This window comes from Crocuta crocuta, unplaced genomic scaffold (genome assembly GCF_008692635.1).
Source record: "Crocuta crocuta isolate KB4526 unplaced genomic scaffold, BGI_CrCroc_1.0 scaffold217, whole genome shotgun sequence".
In the NCBI taxonomy this organism is placed as follows: Eukaryota; Metazoa; Chordata; class Mammalia; order Carnivora; family Hyaenidae; genus Crocuta; species Crocuta crocuta.
The window spans coordinates 8020618-8037693 of NW_027532208.1; the positions used below are offsets into that span (position 1 = coordinate 8020618).

General features: G+C 46.4%; 1 protein-coding gene across 1 annotated transcript in view; it reads left to right on the forward strand.

The window, feature by feature from the left end:
- ASL (argininosuccinate lyase) overlaps window positions 1-3503 on the forward strand; it is a 12017-nt gene extending 8514 nt beyond the window's left edge. The window contains exons 14-16 of the mRNA XM_077777968.1: window positions 847-927; window positions 1071-1177; window positions 1287-3503. Coding sequence (XP_077634094.1) covers window positions 847-927; window positions 1071-1177; window positions 1287-1431 — 333 coding nt within the window. The 3' untranslated portion in view covers window positions 1432-3503. The remainder of the gene's footprint in view (window positions 1-846; window positions 928-1070; window positions 1178-1286) is intronic.
- Window positions 3504-17076: the final 13573 nt, after the last annotated feature.

The window sequence follows — 17076 nt, forward strand, 5'->3', positions numbered from 1 at the left end:
CTCCACGGCCCGCCCCCCCCCCCCCCCCCCCCTCCCCTACACTCTGGGATGGGCATGCCAGGAGGCCATCTTGAGAGGAGGGGAGGGTTGATATGTCCAGAAGATCTGGGGCAGGGGGAGGTGGGAATGTGTTTGTTCCCGCCCCTGGGAACACTGAAGTGACAAAAGATGCTAGCTACAGTAGAATGGAATTGAGATAGACTCAAGCAGTCCCACCAACTGTCCTGACCAGATTTCTTTTTTCGTCACTTAATGTGGGAAATTTCAGGATGCACAGTTGAGAGAACGTATAACGAACCCCTGTGGACTAACACGCAGCTTCAACAATAACCAACTCATGGCCTTTTTTGCTTTGACTCTTTACCCACTACCCGCTGCCTTGTTATTTTTAAGCAAATCCCCATTGTATCATTTCATTCTTAAATAGTTCAGGATGTGTCTCAGAGTCGCATTTCTCGAACTGTGGCCCTGGGATCAGCAGCATCAGCAGCACCCGAGAATGTAATAGAAATGCAATCCTAGGTCCCGCTCCAGACCTCCTGGATTTGAGACTCTGGGGGTAGGACCCAGCGATTTAGAACACATCATCCCTATGGTTCTGATCCATGCTGAAGCTAAGGACTCTGAAAAGGGGCCAGCCACCCCTGACAGCACACCTAAACATTATCAATAGTGATGACAAAATGGCTCAAGCAGAGAGGGCACAGGAGGGTGGGTCAGAGTGGATCTGCCCAAGGCTGGGGACATCCTGGCTAAGGGTGGCAGTGGTAGGCCTTGGGCCTGGGGCTGGCGGCTTCACCACCCAGGGTCCCCAGGACTCACACCGCCACCACTGGCGTCCCCCAGATTCACCGTGAGAACATGGCCCAGGCTCTTAGTCCTGACATGCTGGCCACCGACCTCGCCTACTACCTGGTCCGCAAAGGGGTAAGTGTGGGGTGGCGGGGGCGGATAGGGTAGGGGATGGGGGTGTCACTCAGGTTGGGACTGGGGGTCGTGGGGGAGGACACAGGAAGAACAGGGAGCAGAGGAGGGCTGAGTCAGTACCTCCCTCACCCTGGCTTCCCCAGATGCCATTCCGCCAGGCCCACGAGGCCTCTGGGAAAGCTGTGTTCATGGCGGAGACCAAGGGGGTGGCCCTCAACCAGCTGTCGCTGAAGGAGCTACAGACCATCAGGTGCAGCCCCCTCCCCTCCCTCTGCTGCCTCCCAGGAGGTGACCCCAGGGCCCCTGAGGCCCCCGGTGGCCCAGTTGGGCCCTAGCTCATCTCCTCTTCCTTCCCCCAGCCCCCTGTTTTCAGGCGACGTGAGCCACGTGTGGGACTACGGCCACAGCGTGGAACAGTATGCTGCCCTGGGTGGCACGGCGCGCGCCAGTGTCGACTGGCAGATCAGCCAGGTGCGAGCGCTGCTGCGGGCCCAGCAGGCCTAGAGCCCTCCCCACCCTGCTCCCAAATAAAGTGGGCCCGAGAGGAGGCTGCCGCTCGTGTCCTGCCTAGCCTGCCTCCCTCAGCGGTGGGCTTCCGGGGTCTGCTGAGCGTGCAGCGGGGGCCACCAGGGAAGTGGAGTAAATGGGCAGGGATGACAGAGTCACAGGTGGGGAAGGAGGAGAGCCCCTACCCGGTTCGGGCAACACAGTGACCCCCCCCCGTCTAGGGTGTCTTGGGAGGCTTGACCCCCTTGGAACCTTGGTGGCACCTGATGGGCTACCTCAGTCCTTGTTCATTGTCCTTCCGTCCAGCGCCCCCCAGGCCCCCCTGCTCACGTTCTCCCCATGCTTAACCCACCCTTCCCTGAACAGTCAGCCACCATTACAGGGTGTCGTGTGCCCTCGTGAGGGGAATGGTATATTTGGTGGTAAAGTCAGTCACCCAGCTAGCGTGTGATGCCACGCACTAGGCGAGCCTCACACACAGGTGAAGATGGCTCCTTCACTCTGGAGACTAATGTACAGATAAACTCCCAGCACTGACCATGAGGTGAGGGCCACAGAGAGCCAGTGCCTGGGGGAGCCTACCCTGTGCGGCAGTCAAAGATTTACATTTGGTCTGCAAAGGACCTGAGGCCAGGCCTGGCACACCGTAGATGTCCAATAGCAGTGAGTCCCCAGAGGCAGCAGAGACACCCCACCCCCCACCAAAATCCTGACAAGAAATGCCTGAAATGTATGTTTTATTGACAACAAAGCTAAACTCAAGGAAGAATGAATAACCCCTCCCACGGGTTTCCAGGAGCAATGAAAAGACTGTAAACTAAAGAACCAAAACTCCAGCAGCGGGGACACGACACCAAATTCTGAAAAGAGCCAAAGCCATGGGTCACAGAATGTTCTAGAGTAGTAGCTCTCAAAGTGTGGTTCCTCCTCCTCACCTCCTCATCATTGAATTTGTTTAAAAATGCAGGCTTTCAGGGGCGCCTGGGTGGCTCAGTTGTTTGAGCATCAGTTCAGGTCATGATCTTGTAGTTTGTGAGTTCAAGTCCTGAGTCAGGCTCTGTGCTGTCAGCTCAGAGCCTGGAGCCTGCTTCAGATTGTGGCTCCCTCTCTCTGCCCTCTCCGCCCCCCCCAAAAAAAAAACATTAAAAAGTTTTTTAGATGCAGACTTTCAGGCCTTAATAGGACCTACTAAATCGGATTCTGAGTGGGGCCCAGCTATCTGGTTTCATAAGGCCTTCAGGCGATTCTGATGTGCGTCCAAGTTTGAAAATCACTGGTCTCTAGAATCTTGTTACCCAGAGTTGCTACAGACCAGCATCTCACCTGGGTCCCAGGTGACCTGATTCAGAATCTACATTTTATTTTTTTATGTTTATTTATTTTTGAGAGAGAGAGAAAATCTCAAGCAGCCTCCACACCCTTAGTGCAGAGTGTAGAGCCCGATGTGGGACTCCATCTCACAAACCCTGAGATCATGACCTGAGCCGAAATCAAGAGTCAGCCACTTGGGGAGCCTGGGTGGCTCAGTCAGTTAGGCATCCAATTCCAGCTCAGGTCATGATCTCGAGGTCCATGGGTTCGAGCCCCGCAGCAGGCTCTGTGCTGACAGCTCGGAGCCTGGAGCCTGCTTCCGATTCTGTGTCTCCCTCTCTCTCTGCCCCTCCCTGGCTTGCACTCTGTCTCTCTTCCTCTCCAAAATAAATACATCAGAAAAGAATTTAAAAACAAAGAATTAGCCGCTTAACTGACTGAGCCACCCAGGCACCCCAGAATCTGGCATTTAACAAACTCCCCAGATGCTTGTTGCCCATGCTCAAGTCAGAGTGCTGATCCAGAGAATACCTAAAATCTAGTCTCAGACATGAAGGGACTTGTGTCCATCAAACAGCAGATAGGATTGAAGTAGTGATTGTAATACATACCGTGACACCCGTGACACCAAGACCACTTCCTGTCATTCCACCCCCATCAGTGGGGCACACCCCAATCTCAGTGGGAGCTTTGTGTCTGTATAAACCAAAATTTTCCCTTGTAGAATTCATCCAATTAAAGTTGGCTTGGTTCTCTGACTCCCGCAAGTTTGATCAGGATTTTATCTATTTTTGTCCTCTGAAATCACCAATAAAATGATAAAGAAAGTAATGCAGGTGGCTGAAGCCCTATGGCATATAATCTGAGAACTTTTTGCAGCTTACCTTTTTTTTTTTTAATGTTTATTTATTTTTGAGAGACAGAGAGAGAAAGAGTTCAAGCAGGGGAGGGGCAAAGACACAGGGAGAGAGAATCCCAAGCAGGCTCTGAGCCATCAGCTGTGAGATCAGTAATGCTGTCATCTCTTGCACATTTTTCAAATATTTTGCCTAAATCCAGATAGTCCTTGTTAGGTATTTCCTCACCCAGATCTTAAAGGGATCAAGGATGTTATCTAAAGTTCTGATAAAAAACTTTATCAAAAAGGGAGATGAAGTTTGTTTTATAAGATTTGTATTTAGGACCCAACTGTATTTGGGTCCCAGTATCTACCAACCTTTTTCTTTTTTATAAAAATTTTTTTAATGTTTATTTTTGAGAGAGAGACAGACAGACAGAATCTGAAGCAGGCTCCAGCTCTGAGCTGCAAGCACAGAGCCCAATCCAGGGCTTGAACTCACAAGCTGTTAGATCATGACCTGAGCTCAACACTTAACCGACTGAACCACCCAGGGGCCCCTATCAATTCTTTTTCTAAATGCACATTTTCCACTCGTTTTACTCATTCATCCTTTATTTTTTAAAATAATAGCTTTATTGAGATATAATTCACATGCCATAAAACATGCTTTTATTATTTATTTATTTTTCATAAGACACACTTTAAAATGTTCAGTTTAATGGCTTTTAGTATGTTGGTAGAGTTGTGCAATCATTACCACAATCAATTTTAGAACATTTCATCACCCCAAAATGAAGCCCACAGGAAACTTTTATGCTTCAGAAGAAATGAAAAGACATTCATAGAATGGGAGAAAATATTTGTAAATCATATGCCTGATAAGGGTCTAGTATCCAGAATATAAAATGAATGTTTACAATTCAACAATAAATTGAATTTTATTTTAAATTTTATTTGTTTTAATTAAAAATGTGCAAAGTATCTGAATAGATATTTCTCCAAAGGAGATATAAAAATGACCAATAAACACTAAACAGTGTTCAACATCATTAATCATTAGGGTAATACAAATCAAAACCAAAATGAAATATCACTTGATAAGCACTAGGATGTGAATTAATTTTTGTATTTAGTATTAAGGAAAAGGTTCAACTTCATTCTTTCCCCTATGGAAATCTGTCTCAGTACCATTTGTTGAAAAGACAACTCATACCCAATTGAATTATTTTGGCACCTGGTCAAAAAATAGTTGACCAGGGGGTGGCTGGGTGGCTCAGTCAGTTAAACGTCTGATGCAGGTGATGATCTCATGGTTTGTGGGATCAAGCCCTTTGCCAGGCTCTGTGCTGATAGCGCAGATAGCGCAGAGCCTACTTGGGATTCTCTCTGCCCCTCCCCCATTCACATGCACTCTCCCTCTCTCTCTCTCAAAAATAAATAAAAATTTTTTTAAAAGACAGTTGACCAGGGGCGCCTGGGTGGCTTAGTCGGTTAAGCATCCGACTTTCNACATGGACCAGATATTGCACCGAATGGTTTAAGTTTATTTAGAGTTTGTGGAACTCATCTTCTTTCCTTTCTTGAAAATCTTCTGTTTCTTCCAGCCTCACCCGTAGGCTCACCAGCATCTTGCCCACTATCAGCCACCACATCACCCACAGAAATTCTACAAACTTACCATGTCCTCAGTAACATCAATCTCTTACCAACTTCTGTGGCCATCTGAATGTGCAAGATTGGGCCCATAAGCTTAGCCAGACGTTCAGTTTTTCACTTATTTTTGCTCAGCTTTCCCTCCCCTCCCCATGGCACCTAGACCAAAACGTTCACACCTTCTTCAACCTCCCAACCTGATCTGAACATCTTCCCCAAGCCCCTGGAAACCATTAATCTACTTTCTGTCTTTATGGGCTTGTCTACTCAATATTTCATACACATGGAATCATATAACATATGGCTTTTTGTGCCTGTTTTCTTTCACTTAGCATATTTTCAAAGTTCATCCACATTGTAGCATCTATCAGAATTTCATTCCTTTTGATGGCTGAATAATACTCAATGTTATGGATATACCACATTTTGTTTAACCATTTATGATAACGTTTGGGTTGTTTACACTTTTTGGCTCTTATGAATAGTACCACTAAGAACATTCAAACACAGGGGTGCCTAGGTGGCTCAGCTGGTTAAGCATCCAACTTCAGTCAGGTCATGATCACATGGTTCATGGGTTCAAGCCCCACATTGGACACTGTGCTGACAACTCAGAGCCTGCTTTCAGGCAGGAAAAAGAAATAAAGAGTTCCAAATTGGAAAAGAAGACATAAAATTATTTCTGTTCACAGACAATATGGTCATATATGCAGAAAATCATAAAGATTTCCCTAAAAAAACTATCAAAACTAATAAATGCAGCAAATTAGCAAGATACAAGGCAAAACACAATCATCAACTGCATTCCTACACACTAACACTAACCCATCCAGAAAAGAAATTAAGAAAATTTTATTTACAATACATCAAAAAGAATAAAGTACATATGAATTAACCAAAGATGTGAAAGATTTGTACAATTAAAACTACAAAACAATGCTGAAAGAAATTGAAGAAGACATTAAAAAAACGGAATAACATCCCAAGTTCATGGACACTGAGTGATCTACACATTTAATGCAATTTTTAAATCCAAATCCAAATCGTGTTTTTAGATAGAAAAATAGAAAACTCATGCTAAAATTCATATGGAATCATAAGGGACCCCAAATAACCAAGACAATTGTGGGGGAAAATAAGTTGGAGATCTCATATTTCCTGATTTAAAAACCTACAGCAAAGCTATAGTAATCAAAACACTATAGGGGTGCCTGGGTGGCTCATTCAGTTAAGCATCCAACTTCAACTACTGATCTCACCGTTGTGGATTTGAGTCCCACGTTGGGCTCTGTGCTGACAGTTTGGAGCCTGGATCCTGCTTCCGATTCGGTGTCCCCCTCTCTCTCTGCTCCTCTCCTGCTCCCACTCTGTCTCTCAGAAATAAAAAAGCAATGGGGCACCTGAGTGGGTCAGTCAGTTAAGCGTCCCACTTCAGCTCAGGTCACGATCTCACGGTTCGTGGGTTCAAGCCCCGCATCAGGCTCTGTGCTGACAGCTAGCTCAAAGCCTGGAGCCTGTTTCAGATTCTATATCTCCCTCTCTCTCTGACCCTCCCCTGCTCATGCTGTCTCTCTCTGTCTGTCTCTCTCTCAGAAATAAGTAAAACATAAACCAAAAAAAAAAATTAAAAAAAAAAAAAAAGAAACCAAAGAGCATAGAGTTACCTTTTGAGGTGATGAAAATGCTCCAAACTTGATTGCAATTATGGTCACACACATCTGTGAATATACTAAAAATTATTGAAGTGTACACTGTAAATGAATGAATTATGTGGGGTTTGAATTCTATTTCAATAAAGCTGTTAAATAAATAAACATTAGGGGGTGCATGGGTGGTTCGGTTGAGACTCTTGATTTCAGCTCAGGTCATGATCTCATGGTTCGTGAGATCAAGTTCCACACTGGGCTCTGTGCTGATAGCTCTCTTTGCTGCATCCACTGTGAGAATGGGAAGCATTCATCAGTAACTAGACGGTCCACATTCCAGAAATGTCAACACTCTGAAGGGCCCCGTATTTGAAAGCCCAGAGGAATCCTGAGGAGGGACTTCATCACTTTAGAAATCAGCCTCCTTGGAAAGAAAGAAAAGCAAGAGACTCTGGGTTGACAAACAGAGGAACTGGTGACAGTTCACACAGTCTGTAGTCAAATATAGCACATGATCAAGGGTGTTCCGCTGGGTTTTCATTAGGATGTGGTCTGCGTGTGCTCACTTCCCCATTTATGTCTGTATTCAGGAGGGTGGGTCTCTTGTTGAAATCTGAAATTTCTTGAATGAAAAACATCAATCTGCTGGTTTAAGTGAGGCCAGGTATTACTTGTTCAGTATCTCAAGCCCAGAAAGTTACTGGCATTGAACTTGTATTAAACTCAGCTTCTTTGATTCAGCAACCTACTACAGTTAATCAATCACAAGGCTATCAGAACATTTTTAGATGTTATCTGTCTCTCAGGAAGGATCCGATTGGCAGGGTGATGAAAAAGATCTGAGGTTGTCCAGCTACAGAAACAAGAAGATGCCAAATGAGTCCCAAGACCTATTTGAGATCATGTTTAAATGCAATAAAATTTATTTTTGGGGAAAAAAATAGGAAGTCTCAAACTTGTGCTCTGATCAGCTGAGTATCCTGTGACTTGCTTGTTATATTCAAAGCTGTGACCATACAATCTTTGCGAGGACATTTTGTGTTGCCGCACTCCACCATGAAAGGAGAAACATCCTGTATTAGTATTTTCTGTCCTAATTAGACATCAGAAAGTCCTTTGGCTGTGGGGTAATTTGGGAAAAGGATGAATGTGCCATCAAAAATGGTAAATGTAGTTTTGGATGTATTGCCTTGAGTAAGTCATTTTACCTCTCTGAGCCTTAATTTCCTCATCTGTGATAGAGACAGAATAACCATTTCACAGTCTTTCAGAGACATAAGGATCCCTCAGCAGAATGCCTGCTCACAGGCTTGCTATCATTATTGTCATCAAGTGATAGGAATCCAGTGGGCACCCACACACACTTCACCTTTGCCCCAGTGATGCTCTGTAGGCTCTCGCTTGGGGGTCAGGGACCATATGACAGTGGTCATGGAACAAGGAGAGTCAGTTGTCAGAAAGTCACAGTCTGGCTAAAGCCAGACAGCCAGGACTCCAGTGCAGGCCCCTGAGTACAAATCTGCTGACAGCTCCCGTCCCAGGGAGAAGGAAAAGGGAGAGGAAACAAAAGAGTTGTTATCTGAACGACACTTAGAAAGATGGCCCGGCGATCAGCCCACACAATGCTACAGCCTCCAAGACGAGCCTGGGAGAGTACTTCTGGGCCCAAGAGGCAAGTATGTATATAAGTAGAGGCACACTGACGGATGGGAGAAATGCCCAGGAAAGTAGCTGAAGACAGACTTACAGTCAAATAGCAAAATGACTCCATGTTTCCTATACAAAATCCCCGTGAATAAAGCACAAAAAGAAACAGACCCAGAAAGATCTAGTCAAGATTAAAGTAAGCGAGGCCTCTTTGTGAAACAGACACAAGCAGAAGTGGTGAATGAGGAGCCATGGACCTGCCTTGGATCAAGGGCAGAGCTGGTGGCCAAGCACTCCCTTCCGTGGGCCAGCAGGAAATGAAAGCACCCATGTGTACAAGTCCCATGGAGGGCACTCAAGATGCCCCATAAGGGGGAAGGTGAGCAGACCCCTCACGCTGAAGCTCCATTCCTAGAAGACAGCTGGGCAGTCTTGCACGGGAGCACAGGATCAGGAGCCGCCTGAGGAATGGACGTGGCGGTGTTGGTCGTGAAAGTGTGAAATGGAAACAGCCTAATTTGCTGAATAGGAAAGTGGCTCAGTCGGTTAAGTGTCTGACTCTTGGTTTCGGCTCAGGTCGTGATCTCGAGGTTCACGGGATCAAAGCCCTTGATGGACTTTGTGCTGACAATGCAGGGTCCTGCTTAGGAACCTGCTCTCCTCACTCTGCCCCACCCCCGCTCATGGTCTCTGTCTCTTTCAAAATAAACAAGCCTTAAAAAAAAAAAAAGGGAAAAGGGCAAAATCAGTGGTGGTGTATGTGCACAGTGGAATTTTCTCTAGCAATTAAAATGGGTGAACTAAGGCTGTGTGTATTAGCGTGGACAGTTCTGGCCAAAGCACGTCATGTGGCTTTGCGTGGCTTCCTAGGGGTGGGAAAGTAGACCTGTCCCCCTCAGGGAAGGATGCTGCTGTCAGTGAACGGCTCTATTCAGTCTACTACTACAGGTATTCAGAGAAGAGAGGAGCAAAGTCACTTCAGACTATGACCAGTGTCCGGGATAAATCAGGGAGATGTGAGAAGGTGACTGGAGAGGTTGTTAATTTATATTAGGTGTGTCAGAGAAGAACCTGCCCCTTATTTCTCTTGTTTAAAATTATCTTCTGGGGGCGCCTAACTGGCTCAGTCAGCTAAGCGTCTGACTCTTGATTTCGGTTCAGATCATGATCTCACCACTCATGTATCAGTTCGAGCCCTGATACGTGCTCGAGCATGTAGTTATGGAGATGGAGATATTTCCCAGAGTAGAAAGTGGGTAGTGGTGGGGTTTTCTGACTTTTGGTTTTCCCTTGTTAATTTTGAGATGCTTTTGGGTATTTCAGGGGTTGATATCAGGTATGCTTTGATATATGAATTTGGAGATATGCGGAGTGGACAAGGCTGGAGATGTGAACTTAGGGACTGTATTAGTTATCTACTGATGCATAACAAATTACCCCCCAACCTAGTAGCCTAAAGCAACAAATATTTATTATCTCACGGTTTCTGTTGGTCAGGAATTTGGGAGTGGGTTAGCTGGGTAATTCTGGCTCTGGGGCTCTCATAAAGCTGAGGCCAAGGTGTCCGCTGGGACTGCAGTCACAGCTTGATGAGGCTGGAAGATCCACTTCCGAGCTGGTGAACCCACAAGGCTATTGGCATGAGGCCTGAGTTCCTTGCTGGCTATTGGCAAGAGGCAGATGCCACTCCATAGTGGGCTTAAACATCCTCAGGACTTGGCAGCTAGCTTCCCCCAAAGCAAGAGGGGAAGAGCTCCAAGATAGGGCAAGGGGCAGAAACCACACTATGGCATAGTCTTGGAAGCAACGTTTCATCACTTCTGCTGCCTTTACTTGATCTCACAGACCAACCCTGATGTGATATTGGAGGAGGTCACAGAAGGACATGAATCTCAGGGGATTTTATCATCATATTAATAGTATATAAAGCCATGAGAATGGATGAGATAATTTGGTGGGGTGAGATGATATATAAAAGAACCCCGGGACACTCCAACATTTGAAGATCAGAAGAAAAGGAGCCAGCAGGGGAGGCTGAGAAGAAGTGGATAGTGAGGCAGGAGGCAAACCAAGAACATGTAGCTTCATGGAAGCCTAGTGTTGACTTGAATAACCAAGTCAAAGGTTACCCAGAGTAAGAAAGAGGATTGCAAAGTAGTTTGGATCTTACAACACAGAAGTAGTTGGTGATCATGCCAAGAACAGCTTCCCATGGATTGTAAAACCTGATTGGAGTAGGTTGAGAGTGAAGAGAAAGGAGATAACTGGCAACACGGAGCATAGAAAATTCTTCTCATAAATTTTGTGGTGGAGAGGAATTCGGGACTGAGAGAGAACACTTTTCATGATGGGAGACACTAGAACATGTTTGAATGCTACACAGAAATGATCCAAAACCAGTACAAACACTGTCAATGCCAGAGAAGGAGGGGCACAGAGAGGAAGTCCTTGAGAAGGCACGCGGAGATGGGATTCTGAGCCCACACAGAGGGGCTGGACTTTGATGGGAACAGAGACAATTCATTCAGGGTAATAGGAGGGCATGTGGGGGCAGCTGCAAGTGGGTGGGTAGACGTGGTGGTGGCAGGAAGGTGATAGGGTTCCCATATTAGANTTTATTTTATTTTATTTTATTTTATTTTATCTCTTCTTTTCCCTTTCCACTTCCCATCCATGCTTTCATGGAGGCTAAGTGCGCTTTCATGGTGTTGAGAAGGTGCTGTGTGCACATTTTAGTTCTGGGACACTGTCAGTTCAAGTCATCTGAATTGAATCTGAATCAAGTCATCTCTGTTGCTATGGCTGCTACTGAGCCCCATACCTATGTTCGTTGTTACCTTTCTCCACCATCCATTCTAGATTCCTTTCATTCTTGGTCAGCACTTCCACTGGTCTACGGTGCTTGCTTGTTCTCAGTCCTTGTTTCTCGTGCCTTTGTCAGGCCATGGTTGCTATAACTGCCTTCTCACTATCACTGGAAGCACCTACCACGTCCCCTGAGTTCCAGACGTGCTTCCCCACTGCCTCTATCATCAACTTCATGATAAATAGGATTGATTGTTCTGGCTAGTGTAGAAACCCTTTCTGGGGGAGGAGGGGACGGGCATGGAGGCGGGAACTTGTGGGGATGAGCACTGGGTGTTATGTGGAAACCAATTTGACAATAAACTATTTGTGAAAAAAAAAAAAGAAAAAGAAACCCTTTCTTTGCCTGATGGCCCATTGGCTGAGGAGCCGAAGGTTGTAGTTCATTGATCTCTTCATGTGTTCATGTGTCTTTTGGTGAAAGCATTCACCTTCTCCTGATCCTGGGAACCAGGACCTCTAAATCCATGAGCCCTTGATGTTATGAAGACGGGAAACACAAACTCTGAAAATGGGTCACTGGAAGAGGTGATGAGAGGGGCCATTCCCATTCTCCTCCTTTTGATCCTGGACTGTGAAATCCCATTACTAGGGAATACCACGTATTAGCATATATCATACCCTGGAAGGCAGTATCCCAAATCTGCAGTGTTGTCGTCAAGCTGGTGCCTTTGCTGAAGCTCTAAGGCTATTCCATCTTCCTAAGAGGCTGGCAAATTCTGGCTGATGCTGTGTGTGGGGGGACAAATGGTCATGTGCCTGTTGTCACATGTCTTTCATTGTAAAATGGGTCCTTTGAACGGAGGAGATACAATGCTAGGTATTATTTTGGTAAATCAGACTCAGAAAGCCCTTCATAAGTGATGTTGGTAGAGGTCCTGTAGGCAGAGAAGCAATCCCATGTCTGGGGTAGCTATCGGTAATGGAATTACTGTTCCATCCTGGGTGAAAGAAGTAGGGTTCCCAGTGTGAAATATGCTGATTCCAGAATCTAAAGAGTCATGCCAAGTCTGTGGGTTTTTTTCTTAGTGGTGGGAAAGACAATAATAACTTGCCCTTTACCTTAGACGGAACACACTGGCATGGCCTGGACCATTGCACCTCTGGAAACTTTGTTGATTTGGGGACCCCCTGAAGTTTTGTGGGATTTGACACTTTTTGGCATGCTTATACCTTATTGGGGCATCCACAGTACTTGCTACTTCCTGCCCACTGGGTCCAATTAGCATGATATTAGCATTAATACAGTGGGCCAGTATGATATTTTGTGGAATGTCAAAGTCTCTATAGATTATATCATGAGAGTATAAGAGAGTTAGCAGAGCCATAGCGCTAGACACTGAACGTGTTAGTGCCGTCTTTCTCACGTGACCATGTCCTGCTTTTGATCTTATTTGTTGATGGGGATTGAAAAGAATACATTTGCCACATCAGTAGCCACAGATCAAGTGCATGAGGCTGTATTGATCTATTCCAGCAAACATATAGCTTCTGAGCTTTGGCTGACATTTGGTGATGTTTACGGTAGCCCACCTTTATCCTCCATGATCTATCCAGTATTTGTAGGGGCCATAGAGGTGAACTGGATAAAAAGGGACCGCCATTCTGGCACACTTTGTCTTAGAGAGTGGCTCCGTTCTGCAGTTCCACCAGAGTGAAGTATTGCTTCTGTTTCACTATTTCAGCAGGTGGCCTGGGGTAGAGGGGACTTTCCAAGCTTCCTCAATACTCCATCAAGTTAATTCCAATATCCTTACCTCATTTACAGTTAGCCACTGTTGTGTTCAAGATTTGAATAACCTTGCCATGAGTATGATAAGGTTGACTTCAGATATCCTTTCTAGGACATGAAATCCCAAGTCACAGAAAAGTTGCCCTGCCCTAGGCTAGTAAGTCTTCCCTATCCAGGGCGAGCAGGGGAGGGGCAGAGAGAGAAGGAGACCAAGAGAATACTAAGCAGGCTCTGTGCTGTCAGAGTGGAGCCCTGACATGGGCCTTGGTCCCATAAACAATGAGATCATGACCTGAGCCAATAACAAGAATCGGATGTTTAATCAACTGAGCCACCCAGGCACCCCGGAATGCTACTAAATTTTAAGAAGGACATGTTCAAGTGTCAATTGCCTCACTGAAATATACTAGGACGAAGACAAAAATGGCTAGATTTAGCAATTTGCAGATGGGAAAAAATGCGTTGTGGCTTGTGCCTGGGGCTTATTCCAGGTCAGGTAGGAATTAGCCCCTCAAAGCCACTTCAGATTTTCAAACTGTTCACTGGAGGTTGAGGGGCTACCTCATCTGGTGGCCAGTTCAGACAAGTCCTCTGACAGTCAGAGGAAGGGCTCAGAAATAAGAGCAGGAACTAGAAACGAGAGCCCAAGAGAGCTGAAACTCAGGAACTTGCCTACATTTTTGAGTTTGGCTTACGTTCTCCTTCTGGCAGATGAGTCCTTAGAATAGAAAGAGTTTGTGCACCTGTATTTGGGAACATCAGAGAGGAAGCTGGTCTCATCCCCAGATTCCCAGGCTTGGGGGCTGGGGAGGAGAAGATTTCCCGAGGGTGCGGTGGGTGGGAGAAGCAAGTGAGGAAGACAAAAGGGAAAGCAGGGGTAGAGATGCTCTGAAAGAAAAGCTATGGAATGGTGGGTGACCCCAGGGGGAGGCAGAGCATTAGTGGAAGAATGGCTTCCAGAAAAAAATGAGATGAGGACTGCTAGATCCAGAAAAATGGGGAGGGCAGAATAGATAGATCTTCAATGTGGGAAGCAAGTTTATAGTAAATGGGGATGGTGAAAGTAGGAGAAGATTGTGGTCTGGGAGGAACCTCAGAGGCAGAGGGGTTTCAGAAAATAAAGAATCTAGAGTGTGGTCCAGTATATGAACAAAGATGGGAAGAGAAAGGGCCTGAGCCACGGGGCCAAATTGCACAGTGGGTTTGTGTGTGCAGGGAGAGTCTTGGAGACCAAAGGGATGTAAGGATAAAGCTGTCTGAATGGAGTATCAAAGAATGAGAGGGGCGCCTGGATGGCTCAGTCGGTTAAATGTCCAACTTCAACTTAGGTCATGATCTCACGGTTCATGGGTTTGAGCCCTGCACTGGGCTCTGTGCTGACAGCTCAGAACCTGGAACCTTCTTCAGATTCTGGGTCTCCCTTTCTCTCTGCCCCTCCTCCCACCTCTGTCCCTCCCCTGCTCACACTCTGTCTTTCTCTCCTTCAAAAATAAAATTCAAAAATCCACAAAAACAAAAGAACCAACAAAAGAATGAGAATGAAGGGCTTCCAGGCAGAGGGAAGGGCATAAGCGAAGGCACAGAGTCGTACAACAAGGTGGTGTGTGCAGGAATTGGGGGCCAGGAACAGGTCATATGGTTGACAAACCGAGCTGTGGGGTTTGGATTTATCCTGAAAGAGACAAGGACCTGCTCATTTCTCCTACTCCTATACTCATAATGTTGGGATGTCTCCAGGCTCATCTTTGCATCCGCTCTCTACCTGCTTCATTCCTTTGGTGACCACATAAATTCTCAAAGCTGACAACTTCCAAGTCCAATCTCCAGGCCCATATGTTTGGAAAATTTAGGGGTAGAGGTGGGGTGGGGAAAGGAAACTGGCCAATGGGCTTTACCCACCAGGGTCTGTTTTTCAGGTTCACATTTCATTAGTTTTCTGTCCTCTTCCCCATTAGAAGGTAGAAAATCAATTTGTATTAAAGCTGAAGGGTAAACAAAAAATCTATTAATTTCAGGAGCCAATAGACCTTTAATTATTTATTTTTTGCCTGTTTTTTAAAAATATGGTTTTGAAAATTCATTTATTTTAAGTGTTTATTGATTTGTTTTAAAGTTTATTTATGTATTTTGAGAGAGAGAGAGAGCGAGCTGGGGAGGGGCAGAGAGTTGAGAGAGAGAGAGAAAAAAAATTTCAAGCAGGCTCCCCACTGGCAGCACAGAGCCTGATGTGGGGCTCGAACCCACTAACCATGAGATCATGACCTGAGCCCAGATGAAGAGGCAGCCACTTAACCAACTGAGCCACCCAGGCACCCCTATTTATTGATTTTTGAGAGAAAGAGAGCACGAACAAGGGAGGGGCAGAGAGAGAGACAGTAACTGAAGCAGGCTCCAGGCTCTGAACAGTCAGCCCAGAGCGGGATGTGGGGCTGGAATGCACGAACCATGAGATCATGACCTGAGCCAAAGTCCCACACTTAAGCAACTGAGCCACCCAGGCGCCCCTATTTATTTGTTTTGAGAGAGAGAACATGGAGGAGGGGCAGACAGAGAGGGAAGGAGAGAATCCCAAGCAGGCTCGGCACTGGCGTTGGCAACCCAAAGTCTGATGCAGGACTCAAATTCACCAAATCAGATTATGACCTACACTGAAGTCTGACACTTAAGTGAGCCACCTAGGCACCTCTGCCTGTTTTTAAGAAGCATTTTTTAAATTTTTTTTTAATGTTTTATTTATTTCTAGGAGAGAGAGAGAGAGAGACAGCTCGAGGAGGAAAGGGTCAGAGAGAGAGGGAGGCACAGACTGAAACAGGCTCCAGGCTCTGAGCTGGCAGCCAGCACAGAGCCTGACGCGGGGCTCGAACCCACGAACCGCGAGATCATGACCTAAGTGAAAGTCGGACGCTTAACTGACTAAGCCACCCAGGCGCCCCAAGAAGCATTTTTAAAAATTAAAAAGAATGCCTTTAAAAGGGAGGGGAGCCTTCCTCTGAGCTCTTGGAGCTGCCAGCCGGGAGGAGGTTAAAGCCAGACGGCCTTGATTTGATTATAGGAATAATGTTATGTTCATTACAGAAAATTTCAAAAAATCAAGAAAGTATGACAAACAAAATGGAAACCATCTATATATAACACCAGTGACACTTCTTTCACATCTATCTACATTTCTGTGGATATAGTTTAACAATACTGCAATCATACTGTATGTATTTTTCATCCTACTTTTCTTGTTTTTATATTATACATATTTGAGGAAAAAACCTTTAAATCTTGTCAGCTCCTAAAATATATTTTATTTTTACTATCCTGGGGACTCTGTTGGCAGTATGAAGGCCCATTACCAGGATGCTTTGGTCAGTATAAAATCAGAAAAAAATTTAAAAATAATAATTTTAAAACTCAGGTAACCATACGAACAATTTTATCCAGACCAGGTTACCGGGGCCCTAAGCCCCCTCTCCTTGCGTCTTTATGATCCCACAACGCCACCTGGGAGCCCCGAGCCCCTGGCTAGAGGTTTGGGGCTCAGGTGAACGTCTATGGAGGCCCAAGGTCAAGGCTACGGCCGCGGGGCGGACGCCACTAGGCGCCGCATTGTCTTCTCCTGGGCTCACGGGCAGTCCGACTGTTTCCCTGGGTCCCCCTCTGGACGTAGCCCCGCACCAGCCGCCTCGGGCGGGAGAGCAGTCGGACCAGGGAGGGCAGGGCGTCGGGGCGGGCGCGGAGCCGGGGACCTCTGCCTTTCAGGATTGGGGCTGGCGGCTCGGGGTCCCTCTCCCCCAGAGGCCTAACCTCAGGCCCCACCCCGGCCCTCCCCCGCCGCAGCCCCGCAGCCAGCGGGCAGTAGCATCCCTCCGGCCGCAGAGCTCCCCCAGACCGGGCACTCGCCCGCAACCAAAATGGCGCGGGAGGCCTCGGGCGGGGCACGTGACTTCGCGCGCCGCCCC